Raw genomic sequence first — 15,961 nt, forward strand, 5'->3', positions numbered from 1 at the left:
TTTGAAAAAATATTTTTATTATGTTTCTTCATGGGGTAAATACTATGTGGGATTTTATTAATGTTTTTTAAAAAACTTTTATAGGTCTATTTTGTAACATAAAATATATTTTTCTTCACTAAATGAAATGCATAAATCACTGCCCTTTATTTGGTGTTTTCTCTCAGGCTGAACCAGCCGAGCAATTTGTTCCATGTGATATGCAAGGTGTTCGTACAAATCTTGCATAGAATGTTACGTAAGGCAGATAAGACAGGTGTCCTTAGCTTCAGGTGTCTCACCAGGGTGGAAGCAGCGAGCTACACTATTTTCCAGACTATTTGCCTCCTCCCTCGACTTATTGGATGGAGGATGCTGGTGATGCAGGTGCATAAGGATCTTCTCAATATTAGTGGTTGCGAACCCCGAGCATTTAGTTATAGCAAATCCACTGGTGATGATGTAACGCCCGTATGTGATCCATCCATTGAGTATGTCCGTGGTATAGAAGGACTGGGAACGCGCAGTTTTGGAAAGTGCAAGTAGGAAAAGGATTCTGCTGTTTTGGCACTCTCCCAATTCAAAGGATGATCAGGGTCCTGAATATCTTTTCTCCTTTTTGCGTTAGCTAGTGCGAGTCTTTCGCAAAACCACATAATATCAGTCACGGAGTTACTCGCTGTAGCCTCATCGTTCATATTCGGATCAGAGTTAGCTAACGCGCGCCATTGACGTACCATCTCCACCACCCTATCTAGTTCAGATTCCCGTTCTAGCTTTCTCTTGCTTTCTTCTGTCCAATCCTGACTCTCATAGAGCGAAGAGGCGTATTTCTCAAAGCGTTCAACCTTACTAGTCACCACTCGACCAATTTGTAGAATCTCAAGCCAAATTCCAAGTCCCCATTCATCACCAACCGTACTGTCTTCCTCGTCGCTCAAAGCTACGTCTAGGTTATTCATAAATCCTTTCAAGTCGCTCACTTCGACCAGTTCCTTGACAACTCTAATAACTCTAGTAAATTCACCTTCCAACCCAGCCAAAGAAGGATTGTAGTTTCTTTGAGCGTAAAGTATTAGCTTACTAACTTCCGAGTTAAGGTCAGGGAGCTCTTCCTCCATCAATTCTCTTTCTAGTTCTTCATACCGAAGCATGTGCTCCATTGAGCCCCGAGTCTGTGCAGGAAGATTGTCCTTGTGTCGTTCTCCCCAGGCCAAAAAGCTTGTCTGAGCATCGAGCATCTCTGATAGTTGAATAGTTAACCACGAACCGAGTTATTAAGCAGTCTTCAGCTATCAGAACTTTTGTTAATTGCTCAAATGACTCTTTGCATTTGTTGTACAGCTCAGCGATAGTGAGATATTCGTTCTCTGAGAGATCCGCCATGATGAATAGTTGGGGATAGAATGGAAAGAAATTGCTTTCTCTCTCTATCTGAGATTTCGAGGTTCCTGGTCAAAGCAACAGTCAAGTGAGTATCAACTGCTGGAAAGGAAGTTTTGGTTCTGTGGCGAGAATGAATTAAGCCTGAATTCAGCTACCCACTGTGGACCATGAAGAGCCTTTTATAGGCATGTCCATGAGACATGTAATCTAGGAAGGAAGATTTCTATCTGGAATTTTACGGCAAAGTATACCCACTTCTTTATGTCTTTACTAGGTAGTTTACCCTTTTCTTACTCTATCTCTTTATTTGTATATCAATCTACCTTTCTACCTATTTGATGCTTCAACTACTCATTCATAGGGTCAAACTTGGTTAGTTTTATACTCCTATTGTCCATGGACTTAACATCATATTTGTCTTTTGTTCTCAGAGCAAAGAAATCCTGCCCATCTCATGTTATCCATAAAACAGGAATGGGGTATTATTACTTCTATAGCCGCATCGTTCGGCATCTCAGCGGAAACCTCCGGCTTGTTGAACAAACGATGAAGGAAGAAACAGTTTCTCATCGCACGTGTAATTCAGCCATTGGTTCTAGAGAGATAAGTTTTGAAACTTTGTAGTACATGTGCTTTAGATCTTGATCCACTCAGAATTGAACGTGCTTTATAGTAAGCCCGGATTTACCGTTATATTTCCGGATATAATGAATTCACCTGCAGCTATAGGTAGGAGAGTTGCCGCTGTACTCTTACCACCTCGCCAAGGAATGGCCACATTAGGTGCGGAAGAACCCTTAACCTTATCGGCTCCAGTGGGTCCGTCATCACAGACGGAGTTAATGTCGAATTTCCGATGCAGTAGACCCCCGGCACTTGCTGTCGGAGGTGATATGATCATACATTTGTCGTTGCGGGGTTGTCACACAGTTTTTGTAACGATCAATGATCCAGGATATAATATCCAGAGCGGCCTTTCCCATTTGAAATTCGTCATCACCAGTTATGAGTACGCCCAGTAGTCATGTCATTAATGAAGATCGTTATCAAGTTTGGAATTTCAACACAACTCTGTCTCATGTAAGGATCTCTTAACATGAATAGTGCACAAAATGAAATAGCAAGTTCATAACAGTCTTCTGTCAGGTCACTTTCGACGGCCTGCATGCAAGATATATACTATTTACTAGGGTTGGTGGGGGTGGTTCTATAAGGCATTTGGTGCTTCTATTGTCTTGACTATTTCTCAACGGAGCTAAGACCGCATCAAGAAAGTCGATGGCGTCCGTCGCCAGTCGTCGTGAAGAGACACCCAGACCATGTCCAGGTCGTATACTTCGTCAAGTGGGTGGATTACAAATGCGAGCAGGCACCAAAGTGGGCCCGGTGGTCTTGGCCAAATGCTGCAGCCTTGACATCTGTCTGTATGGACCAATATGCTCCCGGTTGGGCCTTGTTTGCACTTGACTTCGAGTCCGTTGATCTCGTATTGAGGGGTCTGGATGGTCTAGGTAGAGGGAGCTGTGAGTCACCAACGCGCCCTTCGACGGGGTCTGTCAGGTGGGGCAGATCATGTGACCGATGGCGACGTTTTTTTATATCCTTTTTTCGCCTGTCGCGTTGGGATTCCGCCGACCTTCAACCACGACACTCTTCCATCCAGCAATGGACAGAACAATAGATCTCAGCCATGCTATTTCGGCGTCCATCCAGCTATGGAACAACCATAATCTCAATACACCATATGTGCCCTCTTTTACAACCGGCGATAAACTCGAAGGCATCATCTCTCTTGTTCCACAGGGCGATATTCGTTTGGATAATATTCAGATATCTTTCATAGGTTAGTCTCGTCAATTTGAATACCATAGGTTTCACTTAATCTTCAGAAATCTTTCTTTTGCCCCCTTTTGCTATCGACTGAAGAATCGTAACAGGGGAGGAAAGCACAAACGTGCGAGGCGCCAACTCCACTAAAGCTTGTCATCGATTCCAAAATATTACCCACAGGGTCCAAGACTCTGCCCTTCCAGACCCACTTGTCCTCAAGAAGGGTCATAAGTTCGACTTCTCTTTCTGTTTCGACGTCTCTGATTACCTTCCGCCATCATCATGTCAACACCATACCACCAGCCAGCTGGTCAAAGCAGCTCATCTGCAACTTCCACCAAGCTTTGGTGACGCCACAGTCTCTGGATTAGGCGGTAAACTCAAGGATGATTTTGCGCCGATCGGGTGCAAGATTATCTATTTCGTTCAGATCAAAATTAACCGGATGAGCTTGGTTTGCGACAAGCTGGAGACAATCTTCGTTCGGAAATTCAAGGTGCGGGTCAAACCGGCACTCGAAGAACAGCCTCCCTTGAATTTGGATAAGTTCGGCGATGAGTTTTGCCTTCATCGAGAAAAACCAGTTCGTGAGGGCCGTTCCAAGACCCCTCAAGGCACGCTGGCTGTGACTCTGGAGCAACCCAAAGCTTTTTGGCTTCCACTCCGAGACCCTTATAGTACTGTCAGTCGGGCTATCAGGTTGTTTCTCCGATACACACCAACAGATAGTAACGATACGACGCTTCCCAACCTCAAGTCCTTGCGTGGGCAGCTGACTGGCACGACTCTCTTTACGACCAGCTTTCACGACGACATACCGACCAAAAGGAAAGACCTTCTCGGACGGCCGCTGAACTTTGAAGACACGATATTCCCATCGTTCACACTTAATATTCCAACACCACAATGGTCACAAGATGATACAGGCTGCTACACTACGACGCTACTGGTTCCTCTGTGGCTGCCCCCTGAGAACTTCATCATAACCTTCCACTCATGCTTGATGTCCCGCATGTACACAATCCACTTCCGTCTTGCAGTCAGCAATACGGCCACATTCTCTCTGAAAGCTCCAGTGGATATCATCGCTCAGCGTGACTCGTCCGTTCTCCCGTCATACAATGCGTCTGTTGGGCTTGTTGACGATATTTGAGCTTGAGCGGCGCAAGCTGAACCACAATATAGATTTAACCGCGTTCCCCGTGGGCGTGCTAGCCTAGATCAACTCTGGCTGATTTAACATCTCGTGGCCTTTCCTGTTGGGAAAAGCCACCGAGTGGTTCCTCATAGGCTTCTGCGCAGCAGGTACACTAATACTAAACGTTTGCGGTTTTTAATAGCTCACTCGCGTCGCAGAACCTTTTCAAGGTCGGAAGATGACATCTTCAACATATCACATACTTCCATAAGGAATCAACCGATGTCCAATTATTTGGAAACATAGTAAGTACACACTAACCGGTCTAACTGGACTTACGGCACTCAACTGTTATCCTGCATTCACGAGCGCCAGCGACTATCTTCTTTTTATTTACTCTAATCCTGGTCTTGGACCTTTACGACGAAATGCCTTGTTTGTATATAGCTCGCACCAGCGTCTTCTTTCAACATTTGATGCCCCTGGTCTTCGTATATTTTTAATGCCACGATCTTTTCATATTTTTACTTCAGTGCTTGCGGTAGGGACGCTCCGGTGGCCATGTTCTTACTACGTTTATGTTACGTGAATGGAGTTACGATGTTTTCTCAAACGTTACCAAATCAACCTATCCCTAAGGAATTGACATTTCTTTTGATTTTTACATGAAAACCAAAAAATCCCGTCATCTCAAGACAACTTCCTGCCATCTTCTCTTCAAAAGCACGTTCGCATCCAGATTCGCACCCAACGCCGCACCAACTTTCATAATCTCGGGCTTGGACGCCGGTGCCAGCTGGATCTTATATCTGAGCAGAATGTGGCACAGAATGATCTTGATCTCAGTGGCGGCGAAGAACCGACCCGGACAGACATGACGACCGAGACCGAACCCGAGATGCTCAGGAGACGGGGACACGAACTTCGACGCAAAGTCGTAGCTCATGATTCCGGACTTCTTGTAGAACCTGAACGCGTCGAATTTCTCTGGGTTTCTGTAGATGACGGAATCCCACATCCAATGGTTCGAGACACAGATCATGGTGCCTTTGGGGATTAGGGTGCCGTCGGAGAGCCGGATGTTGTAGTTTGCTCGTCGACGCATTGAGACTAGGATAAGGTGCATTTGTCAGTACTGATCGTAGAGGTGAGGTGAGGTGAGGTGGGAGGGAAATCAACTTACCGATATTAACTGGCTTCAAGCGCTGACTCTCCTTCAGCACGCTGTCCATCAGCTTCAGCTGCTGAAGGTTTCCTCGGGTCAAGTAGACTCTGTCATTGTCGAAAACTTGAATGATTTCCTTGCGCAGAGCAGAGATGAGCTCTGGTCTCTCCGCAATATCAAACAAAACCTGAGTCAACATATCCGACGTGGTATGAATGGCAACAACAGAGAGCGAGAGCTGCGCAATAACTGGATCATACACACGCCCGTTCGCGCATTGTTCCAACCAGACAAACCCATCCTCAACAACAGCGTTGGGAAGCTCACCGATGGGTACTCTTTCTTTCTCCCTGGATCCTAGAACAGGGTCGATGATGCGACGTGCCTCTGCAAGCTCGTTGCGCAGTTTCCGGCACTGGGGAATAAACTTGGACACGAGGGGGCGCAAGAACTTGGGGAAAAGGCGCAAGATGTAAGCAGCCACGAATGCGTCGACTGTGTAGTTGACCATGATTTTGTGCCAGGCGGGATTGCGACCGATCTCGCTACCGAGAAGTGTCTTCGAAGTGAGACGAGCAACGAGTTCGAGGACATTCTTTCTAAGTGGGAACTCGCGCCCATCTAATCTCATTAGTTGATATTCTCAAACATGGGCTAGACACGGGGAACCCGTTACGGAATGCGTACCGTCAAAACCAATCGGCCATTCCTCAAGCGCCATCAACGTCTCTTCGGATAGGGGTTTGACGACATGTTCTATAATGCATTAGCGGATGTAGAAACCCGATCGCCCAGCGGTGCTGACCAAGCTTCTTACTAAGTTTCGTTTTGATGACATCGTGGATCAACTTCTCCGACGTGAACGGATCAAAGCCCGGTATTTGCGCGTGGAAGTCTTCCGCTAGAGACTCGCTGAAGCTCAGTCCCTCGATGGTGCGAATCTGATTGGCGAACTTTGGATGAAGAACCATGATAACTCCATTGTCCATTACCATTCGGAAGACATCGCCCTGGTTTGAATCTTGTGGTTAGTTCTGTTTTTCTGTTCTTGAGGCAGAAGGTAATCATACCTGATCGAATCCACTTTTGATCAGGGTTGCAGCGTTCGCTAGGAACCTGCTCTTTGCCTTGAAGTAGCCAATCTCGTACCACTTTCGATTGTTTACAAAGGGAATATCAGACAGACGAGTGTCATAATTGGCAAAGAAGATCATGCGTGGAATAAGCACGAAGACCCAGACCAACAGAAAGTCTGCAAAAGGAAAAGGAAAATTCTTCAAGCCGTAGAGAAACCGCTGGACAACCAGCTCAAGGAGGGACTGGGACGCCATGGTGATGGTTTGTGCTTATCGGGAGTAGGGTCATAATTGACGTGCCAAAAGGTGAAAGAAGAAGAGAGAAGGAGAGAGAAGGAGAGAGGGTTGTCTTCTTTCTCATTTTCATGCGACGTGATTATGTCGGCGATGTTGCGTATCACCTGAACGATAAGATTGTCCGGAAGCTTCCATTTTGATAACAACAGGAATTGCAGACCAGGCGACAACCACAATTGGATGTGGGTTATGACAACCAAAGCACGCCTGGGTCTTGCTCATCTTTGTTTGCTATTCTTTTAAATATAAGATCTGAGACTTCTCATGGTCCCAAAAGCCCACCGGTGAGTATGGGCCATTAGTGCTCTGTTGCATGTGCACGCTGTGCCTCAGGTACCTAGAACGTGTGCATATGCAAAGACTTCATTTTCCTCTACAAACGGTTTCATGGTTGCCATGATCAATTGAGTTAGTGTAGATTGAGAATAAGGCCGTCCTCATCCCTTTGTTTATCTCCTCCCTATTTCTCCAGAATCCCGAGCATAAACTCCCAAGAGACACCATAATTGTAAAAAAGATCATTCTCATAATCTGGCTCTGAATTGCAGCATGGCTCATATGTCTCTCGCAGGGATAGCTCGGAGTTAAGTGCTGTCCACTTGCCATGTGCGCGAAGAAATCTGGCTATCGCCGAATGTGCGTTCCATTCAGCCAACTTGACGGCTCTTATAAACTGCCTTCGGCCTTTTCCATCAATCAAAGCTCCATGATCAAGAAGAGATGCAGTATTTCAGTCCAGCCATGCTCTGCGGCTGCTTCTAGAGCAGTCCGGCCTTCTTTAGGCGCTCATCCTGCGTTAACGTCAGCGTCCTCCTCAAGCAGCCTGCGTACAATTCCAATGAAACCCTGTATGGAAGCAAATTGGAGTGCCGTGGCTCCACGGCAAGGACTGGGTGCCCTGTTCACGTCCGCGCCTGCATTTAGCAGTCTTTCAACGACATCCATATTTCCCTGCATTACTCCAACTTGTAGGGCAGTTGTTCCATAAGAGCAGAACCCCCCGTCAACGTCTGCACCCGCCCCCAGAAGAAGGTTGAAGATCTCCATGTTGCCCTTACTCACTGCCTTCTGCAGAGGTGTGTACTTGTCTGTCGGGTTTTGTGATTGATTGGGATCAGAGCCATAATCGATCAGCATCTGGGCCAGAAGATCATCGAATATGGCCAGTCTGTCGCAAAGAATAGCAGCCTCCATGGGACTTATTCTGCGCCTCCAGAGATTTCCCGGGACTTTTTTGGCCCATTTGTTCAGTTCTCGTATGGAATTAGATATTCCACCAAAGCGTCATCGAATCCCGTGATTGCCTCGGCCAGAATACTTTGCCCACTCGACCTCAGAACCTGCAGTGGTAATCCGACAGATTCTAGATACCATGCTGTTTCTAGTCCTGGAATTCTGAGTACTATTCCCGGATTGGTTGCCCCACAATTCACGAGTATGTCGATCATTGACGTCTGGGCCCTGAGAAAAAAGCAATACCACCCAGTCCACACTGTATGATCCGATAGAGAGCCGCAGCATCGCTTTCAAAGCAGTCGCATATTTTGGTTTGTTTAATTGCGGAAAAGCGGACTTTAAGAATGGTTTCACAACATCGAAATGTTCAATCTTCAGCTTTCTGTCCTTAGTACTGGATATGAGAGCTTCCAAGCCAATTAGTATGTCTCCCCCATAAGAGATGAATAGGCTGATTAGATGCTTCTTTCGCGATAGGATAGCAGAAGCAAGAACGGGCATGCGTCGGTATTCGTTCACGCTAGCATTGTGTGATAGAAGTAGACGGACCATTTCAGTAGGAGAGAATTCCGTGCAGAAATATTCCAATGGAGTCATTGCACCGACATAATGACTTGTAGAAACCCAAATCAGAGTTTGTGGGTTCATTCCAGCACCAAGCATGACAGTAATTGTTTCCCGGTCAACTGATCTTACTGCGCTTCCGAATACCTCTTCGGCAAGGACTCCAGATGTCAATCCTGGCATCGCTAATAGATGTTTCATGTTCTCATTCGTATTAAACCCTGAGCTGTGGATGACGCTAATCATCAATTTATTCTCTCGCTTTGCGTCGAAAGCGAATCTGCTGTCAAACCCCTCCCAGCAGAGTTCATGTGCTAGGTTACCAACAAGGCTGAAGTTATTCGATAACAGATAGAAGAGCAGTTTCAGGCTCTCCGGTAATTGCGTGTCAATCGGTTGGCTGTACAGTATTTCGGTCGTGGTTCGATGATCTTCCTCACACTCTTCGGGCATGAGCACCCTCAGAACCTCAGTAAAACGAGTCGCATTTGGTAAGCCATGTTTCTTTTGTAATCAGAGGATCTTCAGACAGAAAAGAGGAATTTTGGCTTCATCGTTCGTCGTAAAACAGTGTTTAGGGCGGCTTGTTTGAAGAATAGCAGAAGAAAGGGACGTTAGAGAAATTTGACGACCTGCATTCGTTAGAATCTGATTGAAGAGTCTTTGTGGTAATGTGCAGCTCTCGTACCCTTATCCTTCAGCTGCTGTAGGAATTGAAACCAGGGTAGACTCTAGGGCCATTGTAAAATACGCACTGGTATAGGGGAGCATATAGCAAAGCCTTCTGGCATCTCAGGTGATGGAACTAGAGGATATTAGTGAGATTATTTGTCCTCGGCGACGACAATAAAGCTGACCTGAGTATAGCTCGGCCATTGAAACAAAACCATGCTTTAATATGCCAACCTGGTCTTTGCTGGGTGGATACTGAATGCCATCGACATAAACTTCACTGTCTTTTCCGAGTTCTCGCTTGCGCTTCTGAATTTTCCTGCTGACGACTTTCCACTTCCCCGGCGTGAACTTGTTCTTTCGAAACCCCCATTCTATTGATATAGTCTCGTATTGTTTCTTCCTATTTGTGTCTTTCCTCAGCGAGGCTGACGGAACCAGCCAGGCAATCTGTTTACCGCCACAGACTGCTCGTCTCCAATGATCTTTGCGTGACCCCTGTCAATACGAGAACCAGGCGCATACATAATCTATACCCAACGTCATTCGACCATGGCGCTTGGTCATCGTAATGGAGGTCATCCATTAGTTGTTGACCAAAATCCCTTAACCAAGAGTCTTTTGTGAACAAGAAGCGTACAACAATCTTGCCTGAGATCATTCATTGGCCTAAAATAGTCGGGATAGATTTTGGAAATCCGGGTCTGTCTAATTAACGCCTCGATATACATTCAGGTAATTTAATGCCGTCTGGCTATTTAACCTCACCACAATTCCCAACTCCTGATAGCTCCTCGATGCATACGCTACACTCCTGGGGATCTAGACTTGTTTGGCTCTCTGGCCTTTTTCATATCCCTTTCGTCTCGTACTCCTCCTGTCTTGATCAATCGTCGGTCTGCAGGCGAATTTGCAATGGCACATTCTGGGACCTTGCAAGAAGAGAATGGTGTTCTCGGGGACCCTTTCAACTTGCCCTTTCATGCCTTGCCTCCCCTGTTCAACTCTGACTGTCTTTTCAATGATATTGTATTTTTGGAACAATATCTGCTCAACGCGACGAAGTTTGGACCCTGTATACAACCCAATCGGCCGGACGCCCCACATACCTTAAATCCCGCCCGGTTCGGGAGCTTACCGGTGAATCGTCCGTTTCAGGGAAATGCCGGTGCATCAAATGCCATCAGCCAAGAGCGAGGTAGTCGGCCTAGAGCAGCAGTATGTACATTTCTCCCTCCTGGATTACCAATTACTGACTATGATTATTTACAGTGTCAACAACACAGCATGGAGGTGCTACTGAAAGGATTGCGACTACAAGGGCTCTTTCGGGCGCAAAGCAGAGCTGATGCGACACATTGACACCCAGCATGTCAATCCTCGCGCACATCAGTGGCCCCGGTGGGAAGATCTTCAACCGGAAAGACAATCTCGCCGAGCATCTCCAAAGAGTCCATGTGTGAAAGGGATGCGATGGTGCCGAACATTTGATTTAATTCCATTTTCAGGGGGGATGTTCTTGAATGATAGAACAATAAACTCTTTTGGACATTTGACAGTGTGTTCACTTTATTGGGGGTTACATTAGTATGGGATATATGATCTCTGACATGAGCATTACACTTTTTGTGACTTAATGACCTTGGGGTTGAAAAAACTAAGATTGATTTGTCCTGCGCTTCCTTTTTTGTCGCCTAAGGCACTGTTTCTTTTTACTGTTTTGCTGGTGCATTTGCGTTGTTAGAATATTATTTTTCATTCACTTCACCGTCACCTCAAACTAGTCACTTGCTCACATTTTTAGCACGCGATTTCAATCTTCTATCTTGTCTCCGGTCCTTCAAAAAGTGTTACTCTATTTTCTATCTCCTTGTCTAAGGTCCTCATTTGCCATTTCTTGGTTTTCGTTAAATCTTATCTCCTCTCTGAGTAAGTCAATTGGATCAGTAACGAGTATCTCTCTTCAGTTGATGGGTTTCGAACTGAGGAGATTGTTGTGTACTTTGAAAATTTTCTCTCGTCTTATTACGTCTACATTCTTCCCAGGCTTTTACCTTAAGGCTGTGGATAGCTAAGCATTCTGCATCTATAGTAACATTTCTTTTACATCAAGCTTTCAAGAGCAACAGGATCCTCCCTTGACAGGCCAGAAGGAAAATATCGGTCTCAGCAAACTGACTCACTGTCGCTCTGCCTCGGGTTTTTTTTTTTTTTTTTTTTTTTTTTGAAGCCCATCTTACTGGTCGATCTTCAGGCAATTCATCGCAACCCAAACCTTCGATATGAAAACGGTCAACCAGCCTGCTGCTGAATCTACGTCGGCGTCTCTACCTGCCCCCAAGCCAACTACATCGACTCGAAGAAAGGATGACGAGCACAAAGCCAAAACTAAGCGACCGCAACCGCACTTCTCGCCCTTTGGAAGTCCCGAGTGGGCCAAAACAATGAAAACGGCGATGGCTACATGTAGCAAGACACGCGAGCTACACGACACAAGTTCCGAAGTAGCCTGGACACCTGGCTTGCAGTATGACAAGAAGAATTGTGAAAGCTGGCCATACGCCGGCATTCAGACCGACCCTAAGGACAAGACGCGACCTCCACCGTATACCAAACTATCCGACTATTGGGTCGCCAAGCTGGTCGCGAATCATCCCCGGACAACTTATCGGGAAAGGGGCACCCTATGGCGATGGGACTTTCACAAGAATGGTGAACCAAAGCGTACCCGTCACCCTCGCGGTGATCCAGTCATCGTCAAAAAGGGAGACACCTTGTACATACCAGTGGTTCGCGACTTCTATCTGCTGTGCGGCGAGCACCTGGCGGCACGTTTTCCTTGGATCATCAATGTCTGCCCTTCGAGCGGCGCGAGGTTGTGGACCGGTTTATTTTCCTTGCCGAGTTCAAGCAATAGCTTGTTGGATTCCGTGGCCCTGAGCACTAAGCCCAATTTCCCTGCGAGTTTAACATTTCCTTACGCGGGCAAGGCTCGCCTGGAATTTGGGCCTAACAACGATATTATCTGTCTTCAAAGCGATGAGTCCCCCGCACAGTCACGTCAGGTAACAGGTTCAGTTGAGTCCGGTATCGAGACTTCTATCAAGGACGATTCTTCTGAGGAGTCTACTGGAGCTGATATCCCGGCTAAATCCGTTTGCAATCATTCTCAATCGGCAGCCCCCGATAGATATCCGAAATCTCCCCTTTCTGATCAGAGCGAAGGAGCTGCTTCTACCCTTCCCATTGTCTATAAAAATGCCAGCCCTCTTCGTCAACTTGCGATTCAAACACCGGTTCCTACGCAGGTCAATCCTTCTACGTCTTTTGCTGAAGTTCAATCGCTCTACCCTTCTCAAGGATCCGATATCACCATGAACGCCAGATTGAGTGAAAAATTGTCTCTCCCCCAGGGTTCTGGCCACCATACCAACGCTCCTGGCATGAATGCCACATTGAATGATAACGACCGTTTTGCCCGAGGCTTTCTTTGCTATCCCGGCTTTTCTAACGCCAGGTTGAATGACAACGACCCTTACGCCCCAGGTTATGGCCACCATACCAACGCTCCTGACATGAACGCCAGATCTGGTGAAAACGTGCCTCGCCCCCAGGGTTCTGGCCACCATACCAATGTTCCTGACACAAACGCCGGATCGGGTGAAAACGAGCGTATACCTAAAGGACCTGACATCCATCGCGATGAGCCTTTTCCTGAGATCAACGATGCTCGGAAGCTTATCAACAATGCTCAGAATCTTATGACCAAGGCTCTTTGGCAACTTAATTTAATTCAAACCAAAGAGAGAATTCGCAGTGTCCGTATGGATGCTATGAGGGACGACCTACACAAGGAGCAAAAGGAGAATGCGGAGCTGCGCGCTCAACTCATCACAGCCGTGAACACCATTGACCATCCTATGGGGTCAAATCAGTCCAATCGTGAAAGCACCCTGGTCCCACTTCCAGGGTCAAACCAGTCCAATCTTGAAAACCTCGTGGTCCATCCGAATCAGACTAATCAGTCTGTTCGTCCAGATCGGATATATCGTTGGAGGGAAAATAGACGTCGTGCCCAGGCGAATAACCCATCTCACGAGCCTCGTGATGAGCCTCGTCGACCTCATGAGGAGCCTCAGTCTGACCGTCGTAATACAACTCGTTCTCGACGGGATTCTCCCCCTTGCGGCTCTAGTGTCACGCTTGAAAGACTTCTCTCGATGTCAAATTGTGATCGCGTCGCATGGATGGAAGGCCGTTTGAACTGATACCAACTGTTGCCAGTCAATCGGTCCCTTCTTTTCTATCTCTTTTGTTGAGATCAAGGTCTATCCGTGAATTCAATCACTCTATCCGAATGGAATACTTATCGTGATAGTCCTGTATCTAAATTTTATCAAAACTTTCATATTCCTCGAATCCATTTGAATCCAGTAAGTTCGTAGAGTCAAGAGTTATTAATTTATGGTTTTACTTCTTTATATGTTGCCTTCTATGCTTGGGCAAGGCCAGAACTCAGAACATTAAGTCCCTATTTCTGGGTGGCCCTCGTAATCTGTCGGGACTGTGGAGCGATTTAGCAAACAGCATCCAGACCTGGCGGCGGATATCTGGCACAGAGATTTACCTCTTTTGGCTAATTTCGAATTCCCCCTGCATGCAACCTTTACCTTCACGAAATCACTGTTTCTGCCTCTTACAAGCTCTCTTGCGCTTTGTATCACTATGCACGCAGCCGCTCGCATAGCCAGCTCTTCAAAGCAAGAGCCTGTTGGGTCTCGTGGTGGTCATGAAAAAGGGGCCAAATGAGGGGTGCGATATGGCACTCGTTCTGACCAATGACCAGGGTTGTATCAGGATTTGATTTCTGCATATAATCAGTCAACGTGGATGATCATGCGATCTATTGGCAATATGACATACGGAAAACCTCTGAACCCAAGTCGTGATCGAATCCAGTAACACCTCATCGCTGCCAGCGAGGACGAGAGTCTGTTTGACCAGAGCACCTACCCACCACGTTTCAGGAGCTTCAACTGCTTCGGCGTAGTGGTTCGTGGATACTCCATTCAAGTAGTCTTGCGACCATCTCTCTGTGACTTCCCTTGCGTCGATATCTTTATGTTCGTTGGTCGTCATGCTCGGCCAGTCGTGGCGAAAAGAGATCCAAGGTGACATGAGGACGAGAGCTTTGAGCGGCTCGGCGATTCTCAGTTCTGCCACGTCTTGGGACGGATGTGATAAATGAGACAGAATTACCAAGCATAGATTAGCACCTGCAGAACCATCAGCAACACATTAAATGCAAGACCTGAACATTTCTAGTTACCGATAGAGACCCAGCCAAGCCAGGCATCTATTTTCCCCCAAATACTCAGCATGTGATTCATTGTGTTAATGTTTTCTTTTCCCGGAACATGGCTATTTGGACTAATTTTGACGCATATAAGTAATTTCCACAACCATATCCCTGCCGCGGAGCGGTTTACATTTTGATTAGTACTTGCATCTTCTACCGAGGTCCGATTTTATTACACACAGAAGTATTCATAGGTAAATGTATCTGTCCTTCATTCATGTGCCCTAAACTATCACATACGATCTTATCGCCTCAAGTCTCAACGTATCAAACTTAAGCCTTGACCCCGCCATGAAATTGACTATTCCTTCTTATTCTTCATAGTCAAGTCCCAGAGTATATCTACAGCCCCATCCTGGAAAGACTTTCCTGTCCCTTATCCGTAAACATAAGTAACCCGTTCACATACCCAACCGTCCAAATCATCGGATACCGCCAATGGAACCACATCGGGTGATCAGTGGCCCCAAACCACCCGAAATGTTTGTCCAAGTTGTAACACAGATAGTTGCAGGTGCTGAGAACCAGCAATGTCAAAATCGCAGTAAAATGGGCCGCCTTTTTGCCGTAGTAGTGGTCCACGATGAAGCAGTTTATCAGGCCACCCATTGCCCCGGCCATGCCTAGGGGACAGAAAACGAGCGTCCACATGACTTTGTAGAAGAGGTCTTGCGTGCCACTCATGATGAAGACGCCGACGGCAAGAAAGATGGTTTCGGCGATGAGGGCGTGTAGCCAGAAGAGGAGGAAGGGACGGAGGTAGATGGCTCGTCGCTTGCGGGCAGTTGGGAGGTCATCGTTTGAGACTATGATGGGCTGGTAGTTGTGGTTGGGTGCCATTTTTTATGATTCCAGTTGAAGATGTTTGGTTTGGAATTGGTTACTTGCTGTAGAGTTTCTTTGACGTTGGTTTAAATATTCGAAAGTGCCACTCTTCCTTCATAGTTGGCGCATCCCTACAGGAGAATACAACCGAGGTTTTTCTATTTAATCAATATCCCGCGCATCATCATGAATGATTAGTGATCAAACCAGCAACCAACACAGTATCCAGTATACTCCCTCCGAAGACGGCCTGCTCCCTAAAGCAATTTCTACTGTCACCGGAGGACGAAGACATACCGAATGAAGGAATCTGAAACTCAAGTACCGCATAAGGTAGTACATGATGATATTCGGTTGTACAGTAACCACTCCGCTAGACTGTTAAATTTGGAAGAACGGCATTTCTGCGCCATTTTATATTTACGACAAACCAC

The 15,961-nt window shown here is 46.5% G+C and overlaps 6 protein-coding genes across 6 annotated transcripts; 2 read left to right on the plus strand and 4 right to left on the minus strand.

The window, feature by feature from the left end:
- Nucleotides 1–416: 416 nt before the first annotated feature.
- KD926_002611 (uncharacterized protein) lies at nucleotides 417–1,220 on the minus strand (the record flags this gene model as incomplete). The annotated part of the gene is made up of 1 exon (XM_053094308.1): nucleotides 417–1,220. The coding sequence occupies one exon, from the start codon at nucleotides 1,218–1,220 to the stop codon at nucleotides 417–419; it is 804 nt and encodes a 267-aa protein (XP_052950927.1).
- A 1,810-nt stretch (nucleotides 1,221–3,030) lies between these two features.
- Nucleotides 3,031–4,348, plus strand: KD926_002612 (uncharacterized protein; the record flags this gene model as incomplete). Its single annotated transcript, XM_053094309.1, has 2 exons — nucleotides 3,031–3,208; nucleotides 3,303–4,348. 2 exons carry the CDS (start codon nucleotides 3,031–3,033, stop codon nucleotides 4,346–4,348), a joined length of 1,224 nt encoding a protein of 407 aa, XP_052950928.1.
- A 670-nt stretch (nucleotides 4,349–5,018) lies between these two features.
- On the minus strand, nucleotides 5,019–6,829 carry KD926_002613 (cytochrome P450; the record flags this gene model as incomplete). The annotated part of the gene is made up of 5 exons (XM_053094310.1): nucleotides 5,019–5,443; nucleotides 5,517–6,119; nucleotides 6,186–6,254; nucleotides 6,316–6,508; nucleotides 6,569–6,829. 5 exons carry the CDS (start codon nucleotides 6,827–6,829, stop codon nucleotides 5,019–5,021), a joined length of 1,551 nt encoding a protein of 516 aa, XP_052950929.1.
- Nucleotides 6,830–7,657: 828 nt separating this feature from the next.
- KD926_002614 (ankyrin repeat domain-containing protein) lies at nucleotides 7,658–9,929 on the minus strand (the record flags this gene model as incomplete). The annotated part of the gene is made up of 5 exons (XM_053094311.1): nucleotides 7,658–8,039; nucleotides 8,445–9,175; nucleotides 9,427–9,476; nucleotides 9,529–9,818; nucleotides 9,880–9,929. 5 exons carry the CDS (start codon nucleotides 9,927–9,929, stop codon nucleotides 7,658–7,660), a joined length of 1,503 nt encoding a protein of 500 aa, XP_052950930.1.
- Nucleotides 9,930–11,625: 1,696 nt separating this feature from the next.
- On the plus strand, nucleotides 11,626–13,611 carry KD926_002615 (uncharacterized protein; the record flags this gene model as incomplete). The annotated part of the gene is made up of 1 exon (XM_053094312.1): nucleotides 11,626–13,611. One exon carries the CDS (start codon nucleotides 11,626–11,628, stop codon nucleotides 13,609–13,611), a length of 1,986 nt encoding a protein of 661 aa, XP_052950931.1.
- A 455-nt stretch (nucleotides 13,612–14,066) lies between these two features.
- Nucleotides 14,067–15,542, minus strand: KD926_002616 (putative epsilon-lactone hydrolase; the record flags this gene model as incomplete). The annotated part of the gene is made up of 4 exons (XM_053094313.1): nucleotides 14,067–14,210; nucleotides 14,267–14,619; nucleotides 14,673–14,773; nucleotides 15,112–15,542. 4 exons carry the CDS (start codon nucleotides 15,540–15,542, stop codon nucleotides 14,067–14,069), a joined length of 1,029 nt encoding a protein of 342 aa, XP_052950932.1.
- Nucleotides 15,543–15,961: the final 419 nt, after the last annotated feature.

The sequence above is a fragment of the Aspergillus affinis genome (assembly GCF_023601865.1).
Source record: "Aspergillus affinis strain CMG 70 chromosome Unknown NODE_157_length_70448_cov_87_304344, whole genome shotgun sequence".
In the NCBI taxonomy this organism is placed as follows: domain Eukaryota; kingdom Fungi; phylum Ascomycota; class Eurotiomycetes; order Eurotiales; family Aspergillaceae; genus Aspergillus; species Aspergillus affinis.